Here is a 20224-nt window from a genome sequence, read left to right as displayed (position 1 = left end):
GGGTAGAGAATCAAAGGGAGGACGTCCTATCGGATACAGCTGGGGGAGGGGACAGATATTTTTCAAGCATATAAATATGAGTCGTTATTAGTTATTGCCTCATTTTTACACTGGCAACTGTTGCAAGACTTTGTGTGCAAATCTTTAAGTCTGTCAATTGTTTTGCGTAGGCAAAAACCATGCATGTTGTCAGTTTCCATGTCTGCTGATAGCTCAGGTGCTTGATATTTCTTTTAACTGGTCAGATCTGTCTGTATATTGTTATTACTATGTTTAGAATTTGAATTGCATTAGAGGACCGAGAACACAACTTTTTATTTAAATTATACAAAAAATACGGGGGAAATCTGTTAGCATTAATCATATTAATGAAATGGCTTCATCTACATTGTTTGAAAATGGTTTTGGATTTCAAGGAACTGATAAGTCATTGAATAAAGAACGTGTGTGTTTCTGCAAGTAGAACATGTAAAGCATAGGTGACTATCAAGGCTCATACTGAACAAAAATATAAACGTAACATGTAAATTGTTGGTCCAATGTTTAATGAGCTGAAATAAAAGATCCCAGAAATTTTCCATATGCAGAAAAAGCTTATTTCTCTCAATTGTTGTACACAAATTTGTTTTCATCCCTGTTAGTGAGCATTTCTCCTTTGCCAAGATTATTTCATTTAACCAGGCAAATCGGTTCACAAATTATTTAAAATGGCCAAATCTGGACGATGCTGGGCCAATTGTGCGCCGCCCTACAGGACTCCCCATCACGGCCGGATGTGAAACAGCCTGGCTAATCCATCCACCTGACAGGTGTGGCATATAAAGAAGCTGATTAAACAGCATGATCATTACACAGGTGCACATTGTGCTGGGGACAATAAAAGGCCACAAAAATATGCAGATTTTTCACACAATGTCAGATGTCTCAAGTTGAGTGCGTGCAATTGGCATGCTGACTGCAGGAATGTCCAACAGAGCTGTTGCCAGAGATTGACATTTTAGTTTCTCTACCATAAGCCACCATAAATGTCATTTTAGAGAACTTGACAGTACATCCAACTGGCCTCACAACCACAGACCAAGTGAAACCACACCAGCCCAGGACCGCCACTTCCAGCTTCTTCACCTGCCTGATCATCTGAGGGGGGTGCTGAAGAGTATTTCTGTCTGTAATAAGTCCCTTTTGTGGGGAAATGCTCCTTCTGATTGGGTGGACCTAAACCTTTCCAGCCCATCCAGGGCTGTGCCCCTACCCAGTCATGTGAAATCCATAGATTAGCACCTAATTAATTAATTTAAATGGACTGATTTCCTTCTATGATCTGTAACTCAGTAGAATCTTTGAAATGGTTGCATGTTGGGTTTATGTTTGTTCAGTATATAATCAATAGTATACTCTTGGGAATACATTGACAGTTTTAGTTTTGCATGGGGGCACTCTGTATTTCTATTCTTCGGTTTACTGCTCGTACATAAAATGTCAAAATTGGTCACTTTCGAAGGCAGACACATGACAGAACCATCAAAATCTGAAAAATGTTTAATAACTATCTTTAACCATTACCAGACAGACATAACAATAATCAGAAACCATTTCCTCTTTTCCACATCAATCAACACACCGCAATATCAAGACAATGAGGTCTAAAAATTTTTTTTGTTCCCTTCTCTCTTCAGTCAGTCAATGTTTCTGTCCCACTCAGTTGGTCCTGGGTTTCTTATTGGCTCCCTGCAGCCACTGTTGGAGAGGCCCTGCAGTCTTCAGCTGCTTCTCAGGCCTGGTCTCTCTTGTGTGCCCCTCCTGTTTGACTTCCCCAGTGTCTGACTCTTTCCTCTTTGGGTGCGTGCTGCTCTTCAGCCAGCCCATCATCATCTTACTGCTGGCTGAAGGCTTGGTCTCCTGGGGAAGGTGATGAGGGGGTAAGTGGAGGCAGGGAGGAACAAGTAGTATTGTATGGAGCCAATTATACATTTTCTCTTTAGGTTTTAAATCTAGATTTTTAGTAAATATGTGAAATGTTCAGTCTGGGCCCACCTTTCTAATGATCATGAGAAATTCAATGGTTGGAACACATCATCAGACATCTCAAATATGGGTATGTAGTGAGGCCAAGCTGTTGTACCTTAGCTTGAAGATCCACTGGCTGCAGGCACTCAGGGGAGTTGTTTCGAGAGTTGTTGACAAATGAGGAGACAGGGTGAAAGGTCAGTGTATTTTTGGACTGAAGCAATTTAAGGGCATCTAATGACTTGACCTCACCAAAATCCAGCCATCTTCTGACCTCCTCTTCCCCATCGAGAATCGCTGGCATCCTGTATGTCAATCACAATCATTGGTAAGTCTACATCATACACAAACTCTCATATACACAGAACATACTCAATTTACTCAAAGAGAGAGTAATGCTTGAGACTGAGGCCCTTACCGGTCATGGATGCCTTGAAGATTAGGGGATGCATCCATAGTGATCACAGTGTAGGTGTAGAGGGGATCTCCACCACTAGGGGGAGTCCAGCAGTCAAACAGTCCTGCAATGGTCAGCAACCGCCATCCTCTCCACTCATGGTCTTCTTTGTCCTCCTACACAAGAGACACACAAATAGGCAAGGTATATATGCTCAAAAGGCAATGCTCAAATTATTTCATTTCTGCAGACTAAAAACAGAGAAAGATCACAAATGGGTCTGAATGGAGTCAAAAAGGGTGTTTTTGAGGGGGGGAGAGAAAGGGCAGCGGATGGGGGATATCATCAGTATAATCAGACTCAAGCATCTTACTCTGAATGTTGTCAGTTTTCTGTGTTTGCTCAGTGATGCATGGTCCATGTGTGTCAGCAGCTCACCTCTTTCTGGTCTACAGAGCCTTCCTCAGAACTGCATGTCTGTAGATCCTCCTTACAGGGTGTTCCCTCATCCTGGTCCTCTGTTTTCACATGAACGGGTCCTTGAGTCTGGGGGAAATAGATGAAGAAGGGCTGCTTGTCTTTCTCCTGCCTCCTCCATTCATAAAAGCCATCAGCCAGGATGACACAGCGCTGTCCTTTCAACAGCGGATCCTGAAATGAAATAGTACACAAACATTCACTAATACACATGGAAACCGTTTGAGGATGCACGTTGTCCCTGTTGACAATGAGTTATGTGCATTTCATGTGGAGATTAATCAAACTCACTCCACACCTTGTAGGACTTCTTCTCTAGCAGGGTCTCACTGCGACAGTTGTTGGTGCTATACTGCATCTTGTTTGGGTCATTCTCCTTGAACCAGGCAGGCACCAGGCCCCAACGCATCACTGCCAGCACACATTCATCCACTGGGGCATTCTGAGAGAAAAGGGTTGGATGGGGACCATCTGGTTAATACACAAATCTTTTCCTCCAGGCAAGGCGCAAATGACGCCCCCCAAAAGAAACATCCAGCCCTCCTGGCCAGGATCAGTTGATCTGCTTCAGTTGCACAACTATACTTACCTTAACAAAATGTCTTTGGGACAACAAGACTGGGCTCAAAGACTGGGGGCTCTTGTTGTAGGAAGGTCGGTACTTATCAGAATCTCCGTCTTTCCACCTTGGCTGTCGACGCTGCCCTCCTCGGTCTCTGTACTGGGAGGCGCGGCTGACTTCATCTGCCGCCAGGGTGCATGCAGTCCTCCCGCACATCCTCAGCCCAGTAGTCCCAGTGCAGTCTGATGGAATAACAACAACATGCAGTCATGAAATGCATGCATTGGGTTTGCCAGTAGATACCGACCCTACCATTGCGCTTGTTTACACTGAGCTGAACTGGGGTCGGAACGCAATCATGGTAACATTATCTTGTCAGTGCGAGATATGGGTCGGAAAATGAACCTCAATGCAGGGATGAGATATGCCACTGTACTCCAAATTTGACCAATTTCCACAATTTTATTTAACTAGGCAAGTCACAACGATACATCGAGAAGATTTAAAAGCTGCTTGTTTTCCCAGAAAACATGCTAGCTAGCAGTAGCCACCGTGGCCATTATGGAATGGCAGTGTCAGCCAATCAGTTTTTTTGTTGTTCTGCTGTGGCTATTGCTAGCTAGTATGAGGACGGAATGGGCAGTTTCCCAGGAAAACTAGCAGTATATCAATCTCGATAGAGTAGTGTGGATAGAGGTACAATTTGCAGTACAGTGACATCCCAGGTACGTTTTCCGACCAATATCTTGTGCTGGCTCTACCTGTCTTAATGTAACCATGATTGCTTTCTGAACCTAGCCAGCAGATCCGACCTGCTTGCTTACAGATGCACTAGGGTTGGACAGGCTTCATGTATAGGTTAAGACACCGCAGAGCTGGCTCGAGATGTGGCTCGGAAAACGTACCTTAATCCAGGGATGATAAATGCATTATACTCCAAATTGTACTATTAACCCAGCTGTTACACAGGGAAGATTGAACGACTGCTAAAAAACAGCAGTCGTTCAATCTTCTCGGTTTAACAGTTGGGTTAATGTAACAATTCATAGTACAACGCATTTCTTACCCCTGGATTGTGGTACGTTTTCCAAGCCATATCTTGCTCCGGCTCCACAGTGTCTTAAACTTCATAGGGATAGGCGTCCCGTCAACTGGACAGTTGTAAATAATTTAGCACCGTGTGTCACGATCGCAGATTTTAGAGAAACAACAAATGTCGGTACATACAAGTCTTATATCAGCTGAAAGCCTAAATTCTTGTTAGCCTAAACTGCTCTGTCCAATTTACAGTAGCTATTACTGCGGATAAAAAATGCCATGCTATTGTTTGAGGAGAGCTCCTAACAACAAAACACTTTTTTCACAGCGGTAGGTTTGATAAATTCGCCTCCGAAGGTGGAATGTGTACTTACATTCTGAAATCTTGCTCTGATTTATCATCCAAAGGGTCCCAGAGATAACATGAAGTGTTGTTTTGTTCGATAAAAATCATTTTTCAAATCCTAAAAAAGGTCCATATAGCACGATCCGATTTTGTATTTCCACTCGTTCAATTTGCAAAGAAAGGAATCCGTGAAAACATAACCCTAAATAACATTCGTATTTATTCCTCAGCGATCCTAAAACGTAACCAGACTTCACTATATCATTAGGAGTGTAGTATATCCTATAGGACACCAAATTTGGTCAGAGAGCCACGCCTTCATGGCACGCCGATGACGTGGGCGGTCTTCACTTGATTTGACTGTCACTGTCAAATAAGCACCAATCGGGGTCAAACAAAGCTAATGATCTGGGCTTTACGGGAGTATGCAGAAACCCAGTATATGTCGCAAAATGTTACTGCTAACCTTGTGCGACAGCAAGCCTTTTTCATTTGGACAAAAATATGGAGGAGTTACGATTTGGCTAGATTTGGGACCTTGCTGTTGCATTTCAAAGATGGTGATGTATTTTCATCTACCAGATCTATTGTGTTATATTCTCCTACATTCCTTTCACATTTCCACAAACTTCAAAGTGTTTTCTTTCAAATAGTACCAAGAATATGCATATCCTTGCTTCAGGCAGTTAGATTTGGGTGTCATTTTAGGCGAATTTAGAAAAAAAAGGGGGTTATTCCTATTTAGCTTCATGTCCATCAGATACAAACTATTCACTCTCTGGCGGAAGTTATTAATTGTTAATGGAACAGTCCGCAATGCTACATTTGGGATGCCGCACTAGGCTGCGGTGCGTTCTGTGTACCGCATGCATTCAATATTTTCAACTCGGGAGTTGCATTATCGTGCAGTGGTACAAATGGAAGTTCATTATGCGTGTCCCATGGCGGGGGTTGCACCATACTGAGGCCAAATTATGATGACAATTGTGTAGTTAGAGAGGAGAAGATACTGGATGAATGACTGGAAATTAATCTCTGGTAAGAATGACACAGACAATTCATCATTACTATACTTGGGTAGCCAACAGAACACAGTACAGAATTAATACACACAGCACTTTTCAGTGTGTAATTTAGCATGCCATCACGCAGAGCAAGCTAGTGATTTGAAATCAGTACTCTATATGGGAACAACCAGTTCAATTTGTTGATGTTGCTAGAGATGAGTGGAAAGAATAGAAACAAACTAGATTCATTGTTGTAATATGCCGTTGTGCGCACCAGTCTCTTGGTAGCTCTGCCATCCTATGAAACCATTAGGTCAACAGGATAATAACTTTCATCTGTTCATCTGAGCGAAAATGGTCTTCTCTATGCTGCAAACTGTTCTGCAATCTTGCAAGGGTCATGATGTACAGAAAATGTGGGCTAGACATCTGGCAAAAACAACATATGGCAAAATGCATGTATCTGGTGGACATATGGCATTAATCTACACAGGAAGGCTGTCAGACCCTAGTACAGCTGTAAGCAAGTGGGTTGGATCTGCTGGCTAGTTCCGACCCCAATGACAGTGCAGCTCGGTGTAAACAAATGTAACAGTAGATTCGGTATCTTCTGGAAAGCATTGGGTATGCGAACTGACAAACTAAACATTTTCCAAGGTGACTCAAGAAGCATTAGCTAATAGCTAGCTATATCGATCTACCAGTAACGTGAACTATCTGTTAGCTTAGCTTGCTAGCTACCAAGTCAACCATGTAACTTTATTTTCAGCTAACTGCCTAGGAAGCCACGGTTCAACTTCAGATAGCTGACAAATCTTTCGATGCATGGTAAAAATGGGAGAACCAAATATAAGTATTTACATAGTGGTGATTTACCGTTGTTTGTGAAATTTCTGTTGTTTCGGACTGGACTTCGTCTCGATTTGCCAGTCACTGCAGCATAAGTCAGAGGGCGCGTTCAGATGGTTATTCTTCTTCTGATATCGTGTCGGTTACGCAAACAAACGTTGTGCATGTCGCTACCTACTGTGATGGAATATACGATCAATCATGATCTGGGTACATCTTTTCCTTCTTTTACATTGTACAGCTAGCTACATGTTAAATTATTTGGCATTTAATACACCGCAATGGGGATGGGACAAATTATCTGACATTTAAACTAAGGAATCTTTACTTTTCCAGGCAAAACCTTCTAACCTCAGCAGCACTGATAAGCTTTCACTTATTTGACCCTCTTTCCTACTGATCAACCTTTTGGCCTCAATGACTCTTCCTCCCTTCACATTTCTTAAATATCATCTATGGACATATATTGGGACCCCAGTGATGACTCCCCTCAACCTAGAATAAGCACCTGGGACATGGCTTTTCATATTATTCCAATTAAAAATTAAGCATTTTCAGAATCTTCTCTTGCTGACCCTGGCTACCACAAAATATGAACAATCTACCATTTCCAATGAACGGAGCTAATTTGACTTCACCCACCTCTTTCTCTACAGCATTGGTTAGTCAGATGTAAATGAGGACCTGTGGTCTCAAACACCATCACCACTTTCCATTCCAACACATTACTCTTGCTTCCTACCTTGATCCTCTATATACTTTCTTTACTATACACTCTACTGCTTTCTGTATCATAATCTCTGTCTTTCCACTACTGACCATTCCGCTCCTTGACCCTCATCTTCCCACTCCATACCATCAGAACCAACACTCATATCGTTCGCATTCCAGCACATCTGTTGCTTCTCCAACCTTCTCTCCATTTCATCCCGACCAGTTGAGTTGGTTAAATGTTTTGCAACGTTATGTAGTGTGAAAGTAAATTGCACATCACATTGATATTCCCTCACAACCCTTTTCCTGATATTTATTTTTTCACACATTACGTTTTAGTTAGTTTAGTCTAGTTTCCATACTAGAGATACACTATAAACATTAAATAAAATGTAAACAAAATCAACAACAGAACTTGGAAAATGCCAGTGGAAAACAATACTAGTTAGTCTCAGAAAACAAATGCCATTAATGCACACAGAGTACCACATGAAATCATCATAAGCTCCTCTGGTGAGGTTGGTCAAACAGTGAATACAGTGCACTGAAAGTTGAGTTAACATACTCATACAAGAATACACAAATTATCAAAAAATGCATGCCTCCATTTTCAACAACTATGACAATCATGCTACATCATTGCAGGTATTCACTGTACTTCCATTGGATAGTTATATAGAGTAAGAAAACGTGATAAAATGCTTATGGCCACTAGAGCATGGAAGCATATGACCAGACACACACACACACACACACATATACAACAGTATATACTCATTGGCAGACTGAAACTACCCCTTCCCACACCCACCCTAAATGATTGTCCCTCTACCCATCCAACAGCTTGAGGATGCTGTCTCTTTCCTTCAGTGCTTTCCATGCCTGATCCTTCTCCTTCTTTGTCGGTGTGCGTTTCTTCTGCCTGGCAGCCATAATGCGACGGAAGCCCTCCATGACCTCATTATCAGACACCCGGACCCTCTGCCGCAACTCCTGCTTCCGCATCTCCTCCTTTGCCAGGCTGTAAAGGAGGACGGTGAAGGGACGGTTAAAGTCTATGAGGCGTGTTGTGAATAATAGCCAAATCCAGTACTAGTTTTTGATGAGTGTTCAGGTACTGCACATGTGATGAGGTGAAGCAACTGGGCCTTCTATAAGTGCAACTCATTATCATCAATGTAAGAACATCCCTCCTTTTAGGTCTTAAACCAGGGGTGTCAAAAGTGCCTGCTGGTTTTGGGGATTTTCCTTTCAATTAAGACCTAGACAACCAGGTGAGGTGAGTTCCTTACTAATCAGTGTCCTTAATTCATCAATCAAGTCCAAGGGAGGAGTGAAAACCCGCAGACACTCGGCCCTCCGTGGAATGAGTTTGACACATTTCTTAGTCATCAGACAGTTCTTTAGGACCTTAAATCAACCTTATTGCTCATGTACATTTTACATTTCTCCCCTACACTTTTCTCTCGTTCTCTCACCGGAGTAACTCCTGCTTACGGGATCTGTTGTGGGCACTCAGGGCTTTGAGTTCAGCCTGTCTCTTGTGGAGCTCAGCGAGCACCTCATCCTCGGAGTCTCCGCCTGCTCCGGGTCGCTCCTCAGAATCCAGCAGCCCCTGAGACATCAGCTCCTCCTTAATCCGTGCCTCGAGAGAGCGCGTGTGAGGAACACTAGGAAATAGGGAGAGTGGGAAAGTCAGCAGAAAGAAAGATCTAGTTGACTGATTGGTAAGTGACTGAGTGGCAGAAGAAGCAATCAGTGATTGGAATATATTGGTGTAATCTACAAAGCCTTTGTTGCTATTTAGCATTTTCCTACAGGGTATCTGTAGAGTGTATCCTACAAGGTGATAACGGAGTGATTTTAGTTTATGGAGGATATGCCTTTACCTAAAAGCTTTGCCCTGGCTGCGAGGTGAGGTCCCAGCCCCCTCGTTCCCTCCATCCTTCCCAGATATGTCAGGGATTGGAGAATCCTCCATGGGTGATATGATATTCTCCTGCAAGAAAGAAACAATACTTAAAGAATTTCAGCTCTACAGTTTAATTCTAAAGTATTCAAATCAACTAGTTATTTGCAGGGATGTGTTTAAGTCATTTAGAATTGTATGCGTAAACAACAAAGCCTGAAATATGCGACCTCGACAAGAGCCTGAAGGAGCCGCTGTGTAAGAGGACCAAAAGGACAACCATCATCTGGTGGGTCGTGCTGGGACTCTGACTTTTTTAACAGGGCATCCACATCTAAGAAAATAAAATCCCTTGTGTCAGACATAATTAAACATGATTTTATTTCATTGATGATGCTAGAGGAAGACAAAACACAACTCATTCGTGAAGGCTCATCCACTCAATACATGCTGTATGTTGTTATCCCCATCTCCTAGCATGCCCTCACCTTTGGCATCTAGTTCAGACAGTGGTCCCATGAGGCTTTTCTTCTTGTCGTTGGCTCGAGCCCCTTCCCGCTGTTCCTCCAGCAGATCCTCCTGAGCCCATCGCTGAGAGTAGTGTTTCCCCAATGCCGGAATCTACACAATATAATCAATACAATATTATTTATCTATGTTCTCTCCTTGGGGCAATGTGTAACAGAGGATGAGTCACAGAATACCTTCTATCAGATAGGCTAGTAGTGCTTGGGACCTGAGAGGCCAGCTACTATAAGTTTTGTCGTGTTATGCTCATTGCATTAAGGGGTAGGATTCAATATTGTACCTTGTAGTATTCAGCCTCATCATCCGGGGGCTTCAGGAGTTCTTCCAGAACCCGGATTTCTTCATTTGTGATGTCAGCACAGTATGGCTCTACTGATGCCCAAAATCTGGAAAACACAAGACACAATTACACTGGAAAATCTTGCATGTGGAACAATGAAAAACAGCCAAACACCGTCAGTGACATTAGAGCAGTGTTTCCCAACCCTGGTCCTTGAGTACCACCAACAGTACACATTTCTATTGTGACCCTGGACAAGCACACCTAATTCAACTTGTCAACTAATCATCAAGCCCTGAATGAGCCGGTTTCCCAAAAACATCTTAAGCTGATGGGTTCAAGAAGATGGCAGACAATGGAAAAAGGAAGAAACAAACATTATGAATAAATATGGAGTGGGAGATTGTACAAACCTTCTGAAGGATTGTTGAAGGAGAAGATGGTGGACAAGGGAAACAGAAGAAACGTGAAATATGTCCTGAGTGAATATGGAATGGAGGATCGGACAGAACTTCTAGAAGAGCTACAGAAGGAATTGAACACGACAAGAGTGAGGGTGAATCAATTGCGGTGGCAGGTGTAGTGATGACAGCTGAGAATGAGTTGAGTAGAGGGAAGCGGGGTGGTAGAGGAGGTTGGCGACAAGTATAAAAAGAGGGATACATGCTCTAGCTTGGAACCTGAAGTACCCGTGGTGGAGACTGCGGAGTTCGGGCCTCGTTCCAAAGATGTAAAGGATGATTCTGGTCCAGTGGGAGTGAGATTGGTGGAGAGTGGATACTTGCAGTTTGGCTGAAGAGTGAAAGACTGTGATAAAGGAAACGAACAAAAAAGGACTAAAGTTGTTCATGAGTATAGGTTTTTGGTTGGAGTAGGGTTCACTAACAATGATGCTTTTTGCGGGATCCGTTTGAAGTATCAATGATGGTAAGGGATGCATTGGGAAAGGTGGAGTCAGTCAGAGGGACCAGAAGTGGTTTTGTTTTGATTTCTTGTGTGTCGAAAGAGCAGAAGGAAAGGGCATTAAGGATCGACAAACTATCGACTTATGAAGTGGAGAGTTTTGATTTTTGTAGCAGAGTACCTTTTAAAGGTGTCATCTCTGGCGTCGTATTGGATGTGGAGGCCTTGTGGTTTACGAGGAGCATACCAGGAGTAGTTGGAACACGCCGGCTGAACCATGCAGTGGATGGGGATTAAAGAAGAAAGCCTTTCAGTATTATTAGTGTTTGAGGAAGAGTATCTCCCTTCAAATGTGAAGATGGTATATGTTAGATACACGGTGAGAGCTTTTGTGTCCAAGCTGGTGTTTTGCCAGAATTGCGAAAGGTATGGACATGTATCAAGTGTGTGTCAAAGGAATGTTGTTGAAGAATCTGAGAGTGTACGAAGTTATTGTGATGGCAACCATCTTCCAAATTCCCCAGAGTGCCTGGTTAGGGTAAAGGAGTATGATGTGGCAAGGGTCAGGGCTATTCAGAAGGTCTCCTACACGGAGGCACGTGAAATAGTTGAAGGCGCGAAGGGAGCTGAAGATATAGTGGTGGATGCTCCGCAGACTGTGGAGATTCAGTGCTGTTCAACAGTTGAGGGAAACTGATATGCTGATTGTGAAGAAGGTTGAGCAGCTTTTAGCAGGTATGGTGTTTATCGGGCATTTGATTAATTGCACTGCATAAATGAAAAAGTCCAAGAAACTGCGGCTGAAAGGTTTTGGGGTTCCAGGATTTCACTGCCGAAACATTGCAAAGAATACTGTCCAACTATGCTCTTCCTTCCCAGGCCCCAGAGCCTGTAGGGTTGGGTTTTGGCAGTTGAATCTGAATAAAGGTGTACATTGTGTTGTTTATTTTGTTCAGTTTTATTTTGTTAATTATTTGGGCTGATATACAGCCAAAACAGTAGGTGGCGGCAATACACCAATAGGTGTAGTTTGCCATAACACTTTAAAGAAGAAGAAGCAGCCCTCAATGAGCTGTTTGTCCAGGGCTACAACAAAAATGTCTACTGTTGAGGATATGAGGACCAGGGTTGTGAAACACTGCCTTAGAGCACTGTTTGTGTGAGATGTGATTGTCACCGACCTGTTGGGGGCATCATTCTTAGGATTACGGGGAATGTCCTGTGGATCCTCACTTAACTCGTACTCCTGGACTTTGGGCTGCAGATTTTTGGATTTAGGTCGTCCAGGACCAGGCCCAGGCCCGTGACTGCCCTTTCCATCGAGTTTCTGCTTCTTCGGTTTGTGACGTGATGAGGCTGAGAGGTCTGCGTCCTTTCCCAGCTTCAGAAAGCGCTTATCTCCTTTCTTATCCTGCCAGTCTGTGAGGATCTGAGAAAAATAGGTACCAGTCACCAACAAAACGTAATTATCAAATAAGGATGACACAAGTATCACTTGTAGTGCCAGAAACACTATGGCAGCAAAATATCTTGCCTGTCCAACATTACAGATGGGGGTGTAGCAGCAGCAGGTAGAGTAAGGAGGCAACTCAGGCTGTCCAATGACATAAAAGCTGCTCAACTGTTTAATGACAACATTTGAGATGTGCTCACTGACTCCTGCCTTACCTGCCTCTGTTCTTCCAGAGCTCTGAGACGGCGGCTAGCAGAGGACAGGAGAGTCTCCAGCTCCAGCTGCAGTGTGTCCAGCTCTTCAATACCGATGCCATCGTCCTCTGAGCGCCCAAGCACGGCAGTGTAGCGGGGGCACACCTTGACATGCTCTACTGGCTTAAAGTCATAGTACTTTAGAGGGGGGCAGTCCTTCAACTCACTCATCTTGATGGTTAGAGTGGGCTATGTCTATGTGGAGGAGAGATCAAGTGCACCATTGGTCATACAAAAATGAACAGACATCATGAAACAAAGTCAATTCTCTCTCACTCTCACACTTGATTCAACTATTAAAGTCAGGGCTGGTTGAATCAGGTGGGTGGCACTGCGCTGGAACTAAAGTCTGCACATCCTGTGGGTCCCCTCAGAACCAGGAGTGGCAGGATTAGAAGAAAACTAATCCGTCAATAAAGCAACCTTGGACCACTGCTCTGGAAAGGCTCCTCATATTAGTTTCAAGAACGGGGAACAACGTGGGTGATTTCCATTGAAGATAACGTGAACGTTAGCTAGCTTGCTGGCTTTAACACAGTATGGGCTGAATGACCGGTGCGTCAGAAACGAAACTGACCATTCACAATATCAATCAGAACCCCCAATGCAGCTGGACTAGACAGTGGTTTGATTATAAATGCACCATGTAAATTGGCTTAATTTTGAATATTAACACAACACTATTTAACTTACCTCTGACCCGTAGACTGGCATCCATCATTGACTGAACCATCTACGGAAGAAAGGGGGTAAGAATTTTCTGGAACAGAGATTTGTGTTCAATTTTGAAAACTTGTAAATCGTTTTTCTGAGTGTTAAATTATCTTCAATTGTTACTAATATTTTTGTTTCACTAATAACCAAGTAAAGAATAAAGAATGTCAGAGACACTAAATTGTAGAATGGTATCTCCGGTAAAAACATATATTTAAAAATATATATCATATTTGGGGATGTGTATTTACGGTAATGGGAATCAAACGAATATTAAGGATCTAAATATTTGTATTTGTCACTCATGTTTATGAAGTTCTATGTGTAATAATACAATAGTTCTTAATACAATTATTATTAAAAAATATCACTTGGCCTAAATTCTTATTTTATTTAACTCCCCCACAGTGAGGCCAACAAATGGATGCGTCCAAAGACGTTCAGAGCCCAGAAAGATGGTCGCAGCGACCACAAGGTGTCCACTAGTTACTGCAGCTACAAAGTCAAAATTGGCTATAGTAAAATTCATGAAAACATACATTTGCTGTTTGGTCATAATTTAAGGTTAGGATTAGTCATGAAGTTAGCAGGGTGGTTAGATTTAAAATCAGATTTTAAGAAGAGACATTTTAGAAAAAGGCGGGGTTTATGACTTTGTGGCGGTGGTAACTAGTGACGACCAGACCGAAATCCAATGAAAACGCTCTGTCAAAGATTATCTATTTTATTGACAAAATGTTCGATTGACCGCTCAAACAATGGAAATAGAGGCCAAAGGCGGCCGGTAGCCTGTTGATCCGCCCCGCACCATTCGTCCTCATCATTCAGATTATTCAAATTCAATCATGAAGTGTTTAGAGAGTGATTAGAAGGACAATAGAGCGCTAAGTACCATGCCATTAGTGAGGGCCGTAGACCACCATCCACGCCACTAATTTGCACAGTTTTGGATGGGATTACCATGAACTGTCAAAGGGAATTTGAATGCAGTCATGACTTGTGACTGCTGGTGTGGCGGTAATACGGTCACTGCAACAGTCCTATGATCATTGGATGTTATTAGGTAACATGTTTATTGTTAGCATGAGTGCTTCTTGTGATACTATGTAATAAATGGTTATTAGATACAGTCCTTTGCTCCAGTTCTAACCATTAGCATTCCTTAATGCATAGTTTATCTCATTCTATTGCACTCTGCACATACCTATGCAGTATATTTATTTCCTGTGTAGCATATTCATTATCTATTTGTCTCTGTACCTTTACAGAACTATTGTCATGTACATCCCCATGCACATCTTCATCAGTGTGTGTAAATAAAGTTCCCTGTGTGTGTCAACTCTTGGACTGCTTTATTCCCCTCTAACCGGGAGCGGTGTCAGTGAGTCACAAACCAGTAGAATACATAGACCCTGTTTTCTCTCTTTTCATTGTCTCGCCGGATTTGTGACTTTGCTGACACCACTACAGTATGGCGCCCATCTGCGGTCCAGTGGAGTATGGCTCTGGGGTATCCAGTGGACTACTGCCATGTGGATTATACCTCCTCTCTGGAGCCATTGGGAGCCCTATGCCTGCTGACCGTGCAGCATGAACCCTATGGCCCCTCTTCTCCACCTGTGGGATATTACTCAGCACCAGGTGGGGCTGCAGTAACACCCCAATGTGTGGGCTACCAGGCAGTCACATCGCTGCATCCGTCAAATAGTTTTCCGTTTTTTTTCCAGTGGAGAATAGGAAACACGTATGATTCGTTTGGAGCAGAGTATACCATGTCTTCTTCGCATCTTGAAACAGCAAACCAGATCCTGGGATTCCTCCGGTCAGGGGCGCCCTCTCCGACCGTCTGCAGTGGAGGACATGAGACAGTCGTATGGAGTTCAGCAGAAGGACGCCGCTTCAGCAGCCTCAGCAACATTACCGACTACGACTGACTGTAGGGTGTGACTATTCTGCCTCTTCGGCCACAGCATGGCTGCAACTGAGACCGGGCATGGACACGTCCTGTCCTGCGACTGGTCATCTGGAGCTGCCTGCTATGGAGACTAAGCCCATGTAGCGTGGTTCTTTCTGCGTTGTGTACTTTTAATTAGGATGCTGCCACAACTGAAGGTCTGCTAGTGGAATTATTTTTATTTGCCCTTCCCACGAAGACACAACACACATTATGTTAACCCTTGGCGCAGTCCTAGCTCTCAGGTACCTTGCTAGCCGAAGGTCAGGCAAAAGAGCGCCAAAAGGAAATAACAGGTGCTGCGTGCACACATTCAATGCACAACAGCACACCATACAATACAAGTAAAATGATACAGAACATAATTCAGACAAAATAAAAGACATACCTGCACACGAAGAGACAACACACATTATGTTAACCCTTGGCGCAGTCCTAGCTCTCAGGCACCTGCGCAAGCACATAGACACTCACTCAAACACTGTCCCAAGTACTCACAAGTTACAATAGATACCCTAGTTAGCGAGCTTTGTGAAACTTGTTAACATAAATCTTTATATTATCCACATTGTAACAAACGTTTGGTAGCATAACAGTACATTGTGTAACATTATGACGGTTTTATATTAAACAATTTTGGAGCCAAGGACAACATACCTTGCTAGCCGAAGGTCAGGGAAAAGAGAACAATAAGGGGGTACGGAAATACAGATAACCCGCCATGTGCCAAACCAAAATATACAAAACTTTTACAATCACATGTATGTACAATATTGATATGAATAAGTGTTTGTACACCAAAGAAAAACATTAGCTAAGTAGCTGTAATTTAAAAAAAATTAAATACACTGAATTATTATTATTGTCACGCCCTGGTCTTAGTATTTTGTGTTTTCTTTATTATTTTGGTCAGGCCAGGGTGTGACATGGGTTTATTATATGGTGTGTTTTGTCTTGGGGTTTTAGTAGGTATTGGGATTGTGGCTTAGTCAGTTATCTAGTAAAGTCTATGGTTGCCTGAAGTGGTTCTCAATCAGAGGCAGGTGATTATCGTTGTCTCTGATTGGGAACCATATTTAGGCAGCCATTTTCTTTGAGTGTTTCGTGGGGTGATTGTTCCTGTCTCTGTGTTTGTTTGCACCAGATAGGCTCAGTCACTTTGGTTTTTATTTTTTCATTGTTTTGGAAGAGAAGAGAACGTGAGCCGGGTGCGCCATTCTCCTTGCAGAGATGGTGCTAAATCCATCAACACGGTCGGTCCCTGGGATTGGGCTGGCCAACACGATTCGGTTTGCTTGGAAGGAAAAGGAGTTGGAGCCTTTAGGACGGGAAACTTTTGGAAGGATAATATTGATGGGGATTCTAAAGCTGACGGTGAAGGACGTGTTTTGTTTCCAAGGCAACTCGTTGGAGGGAGCATACGACGTGGCACTATATACAGAGGAGAAACACGATGATATCCTGAGAAGGGCAAGAGCAGTGGGAGGTGAGAGGCCGATGAGCCACTATGAAATAACAAGCCTGGCGAAGAACAACTTTAGGGTTGTAACTGTCAACATTTACAACCCATACGTTAAGGACGAAGAGGTGATGGCCTTTCTGGGGAGATACATGGATAACGTCTCCTCAGCAAGGCACCTCAAAGACTCCCTTGGGTTTTGGAATGGGAGGAGAGGTTTCCAGGCCCTCCTCAGGGAGGACCCAAAGGGACATGGTGGCTACCTCCATCCTCCTGCTATGTTCTCCCTGGGGGCTGACAGGGGGACGTTGTTTTATGCACGCCAGCCTCCATTTTGCAGGCGCTGTATGGCCTATGGCCACATCTTCGCCTCGTGCAGCGCAAGAAAATGCAGATTTTGTGGATCTGGGGAGCACGAGGCGAAGGATTGTGACGAGCCTAAGGCGTGCCACGGGTGTGGCTCGTCAGCACACTTGTGGCGGGGGTGCCCGGCTCGTCAGAGGTCATACGCGTCTGTGGCTGGGGGGGGAGCAGGAGCGGGGGATGGCGGAAGAAGAGGAGGGGAAGGAAGAATGCCTCATGACCAGAGTACAGGTCCAGAGGGGAGGGTCGCAAGGAAGGAGGAGGAGCAAGAAGCGGCAGATGGAAGAGAGAACGAAACGGAAGGCACGGGAGTAGGAGAACCAGGAAAAGCGGCGGAAGAAGGCAAGCGAGTGGAGGAGCATGAGAGAGAAGAAAGCGAGGGAGGAGTGGTGGAGAAGGAGACGGTGGAAGAGCAAGTGGAGTGGGGGAAAGTGCCCTGGTGGAAGAGATGAGGGGTATGGTGGAGGAACTGGCGGGGGGTGGTGTGGTATCTCTCCACTGCCGCCATCACCAAAGAAGAGAATGAAGAGGAGGGTGCGATTGGCCGACAGTGAGAGGGAGGGGATGGTCAAGAGAGTGATGGGGGTGGGAGAAACCTCTGGGTTGCTGCTGGTTTCACCAGGCCCTCAACTTCTGTTGGGTGGGGACACACCTAACAAGACTCAGGACTGGGTACAGGAGGAGGTGGGGAGTTTTTTGTTTGGGGACTCAGCCTCCCCTATTTTTTTCCAAACCAGCCAGCTGCAGCACTGGGGATTGGGAGGAGTGTGGGGGTAGACCCAGGGTGCAGGGCACCCCAGAGCCAAACAATATTCCTGCATCCTGGGTTGGTGAGATGGAGGAAGAGGGGGGGATGTCGGGAGTACGGATGGTGTTTTCACAGGTAGATATGGAGCAGGGGAGCATCGGGTGAGTCTCCTGTTTTTGTTTTTTTCTGTCTGGGTTTAGTATTTGAGTGTATTGCATGTTTTTATTTTATTCTTTCATGGGGTCTAATTTTACTTTTGTTAGTTTAAATTTAAGGGATTTTGTTAAGAGGAGGGCGGTTTTTACTTATTTGGAGGGTGTGGGGTTTGATTTTTGTTTTTTACAGGAGGTTCACCTGAGGGATGGAGGGGATGTTAGTAGGTTTAAGAGGGAGTGGGACAAGGGGAGTCTGTTTGGGGTATTGGGGGGGTGCACTCATCGGGGGTAGGGATTTTGTGTGGGCACAGGGAGGTATCAGTGGAGGGTTCTTTTGTGGTGATGCAGGGAGGGTTATAGGGGTGGATGTCACGATAAGGGATTGTAAATTTAGATTAGTGGTGGTGTATGGGCCACAGGTGGTGGCAGACAGGAGGGAGATGGTGGACTGTCTGATGCCCCTGTGTGTCACAAATAGGAAAATAGTGATAGGGGGGGATTTTAATACAGATTTAGGAATAGGGGGGGATAGCAGTGCAGGCGCCATCACCGGGCTAATGGCTTGCCATGGTCTGGTTGATGGTGGCCTGCACACTACTCCGAAAATGGCCGGTCCTACATGGCGCAACTCCAGGGGGGTTGAGCAGAGGCTCGACTATATTTTTGTACCCAGGTCTTTGGGTAAGTTGTCTGGGCGGCTGTTGCCTGTTTTCTTTTCGGATCACGACGGGGTGCTCCTGCAGGTGGGGTCGCCAGTCTGCCTCTTTGGTAGGGGGTACTGGAAGTTAGATCGGGATGTGCTGGAGGAGCAGGCTTTTGTTGACAGGTTTTTTGGTTTCTTTTGGAGGCTTGAAGGCCTCTGGTCCATGTGCGAGGGGGTGTTAGAGTGGTGGGAATTAGTTAAGGTGAGGATTAGGGCTTTTATAATAGGGTATTGCAAGAGGAAAAAAAGGGAGGAGAGGAGGGAGGTGGATTGTATCCAAAGGTTAATTGAACTCGAGTACGAGGCAGGCAACCTCGGCGGGTCGTTTGACTGGGAGAGATCCGCTACCCTAAAGGCGCAGCTCAGGGAGTTGCAGGAGCGGAAGGCTCGAGCTTTCCTGGAGCGTGCGCATAGTGGCTTTCTAGAACACAATGAGACTTGTTCTGCTATGTTCTTTAAGTCGGTTAGGGCCAGACAGAGTAGGAAGGTAATGCATGGCGTTAGGGAAGAAAATGGTAGTATAGTTAGAGAACCAGAGGATATGGTCAGGGTGACAACTGATCATTTCCAAGGTTTATTTAAGGAAAGGGAAATAGATGTAGAGCAGGGAAATGTGTTTTTAGAACACTTGTCCAGGCGGTTGCCGGAGGACATTAGAGAAGTGATGGAGGCAAAGTCTTCCGTCAAGTTTTTCGGAAGATGGCGCGGTAGAACGAATGTGCCCGGGGGGGTTATCTCTCTGTGAGGGGGCCCTGAGGATTCTCGGGTCCATTTTGAGACCTACGGCTCAGCAACGCTAAACTGGAACATGCGTATCGCAGTGGTACAGAGGAAGCTAGCAATGTGGAAGGCTAGGTGTTTGCCTTTTATGGGCAAAGTTCTGGTCCTAAAGGTGGATGTGTTGCTGTCTCTTTTGTATTTGGCGTACATCTACCCATTGCCGGCTTGTCTGAGGAGGCCTCTAGTGAGGCTTGTGTTTCAGTTCATGTGGAGTGGCAGGTGCGAGTGGGTCGCCAGGGCACGCATGCTCTGTCCCATCGGGGAGGGAGGTAGGGGGGTACCACATTTCCCCCTCAAGCTGGACGCAATTTTTGTTTCTTTCTTGTTAACGGAGCTTGCTCATCCAGTGATACACCCGTCCGGGTACCTCCTGCGGGTGTTCTTCTCGTATCAGGCGAGAAGCGTAATGGTGTGGTCTAACACGGGTCCTCGGGCAGAACAGCTGCCGTGGCACTTTGGTCATGCGGCCAAGTGGCTGCTTGCGCACCCTGAGGTTGAAGTTGCCCGAGTAGGTTTAGATCACAGGCACCTGTACGAGGAGGTCAGAAAGGCAGGGAGTCTGGCACCTGTAGTGGGCATCTCGGAAGTGGTCTGGGAGGGAGTGCAGGCGCGGGGTCTGGACAA

At 44.7% G+C, this 20224-nt stretch overlaps 2 protein-coding genes across 3 annotated transcripts; both read right to left on the bottom strand.

Annotated features, from left to right (window-relative positions):
* Window positions 1-1521: 1521 nt before the first annotated feature.
* hmces (5-hydroxymethylcytosine binding, ES cell specific) lies at window positions 1522-6869 on the bottom strand. The gene is made up of 7 exons (XM_024426985.2): window positions 6711-6869; window positions 3471-3685; window positions 3180-3323; window positions 2843-3055; window positions 2426-2580; window positions 2123-2312; window positions 1522-1899 (listed from the first exon to the last, which is right to left on the bottom strand). The coding sequence occupies exons 2-7, from the start codon at window positions 3657-3659 to the stop codon at window positions 1699-1701; spliced, it is 1092 nt and encodes a 363-aa protein (XP_024282753.1). The 5' UTR covers window positions 3660-3685; window positions 6711-6869; the 3' UTR covers window positions 1522-1698.
* An 815-nt stretch (window positions 6870-7684) lies between these two features.
* On the bottom strand, window positions 7685-13568 carry LOC112254412 (transcriptional adapter 3). 2 transcript variants are annotated; one of them, XM_024426981.2, is made up of 9 exons: window positions 13418-13568; window positions 12686-12919; window positions 12199-12446; window positions 10115-10220; window positions 9795-9927; window positions 9537-9640; window positions 9287-9396; window positions 8876-9067; window positions 7685-8418 (listed from the first exon to the last, which is right to left on the bottom strand). In XM_024426981.2, exons 2-9 carry the CDS (start codon window positions 12893-12895, stop codon window positions 8226-8228), a joined length of 1296 nt encoding a protein of 431 aa, XP_024282749.1. In that variant the 5' UTR covers window positions 12896-12919; window positions 13418-13568; the 3' UTR covers window positions 7685-8225. The 2 variants fall into 2 exon arrangements, with proteins under 2 accessions (XP_024282749.1, XP_024282751.1); XM_024426983.2 differs by lacking the exon at window positions 13418-13568 and adding an exon at window positions 13302-13325.
* Window positions 13569-20224: the final 6656 nt, after the last annotated feature.

This window comes from Oncorhynchus tshawytscha, linkage group LG07 (genome assembly GCF_018296145.1).
Source record: "Oncorhynchus tshawytscha isolate Ot180627B linkage group LG07, Otsh_v2.0, whole genome shotgun sequence".
Lineage (NCBI taxonomy): Eukaryota > Metazoa > Chordata > Actinopteri > Salmoniformes > Salmonidae > Oncorhynchus > Oncorhynchus tshawytscha.
The sequence above is the reverse complement of the archived record's forward strand: the minus strand, read 5'-3'. Positions and strand labels throughout refer to the sequence as shown.

Bases quoted from the DNA above. Each gene is read 5' to 3' on its own strand.
- LOC112254412 (XM_024426981.2), bottom strand. From the start codon at position 12,895: ATGAGTGAGTTGAAGGACTGCCCCCCTCTAAAGTACTATGACTTTAAG. The intron at 12,447-12,685 runs GTAAGGCAGGAG...TATTTTTCTCAG, and splicing joins CTCTGGAAGAACAGAGGCAG to ATCCTCACAGACTGGCAGGA. The intron at 9,641-9,794 runs GTGAGGGCATGC...TTATTTTCTTAG, and splicing joins GTCTGAACTAGATGCCAAAG to ATGTGGATGCCCTGTTAAAA.
- hmces (XM_024426985.2), bottom strand. From the start codon at position 3,659: ATGTGCGGGAGGACTGCATGCACCCTGGCGGCAGATGAAGTCAGCCGC. The intron at 2,581-2,842 runs GTGAGCTGCTGA...TCTCTTGTGTAG, and splicing joins GCTCTGTAGACCAGAAAGAG to GAGGACAAAGAAGACCATGA. The intron at 2,313-2,425 runs GTAAGGGCCTCA...ATTGACATACAG, and splicing joins CTTCAAGGCATCCATGACCG to GATGCCAGCGATTCTCGATG.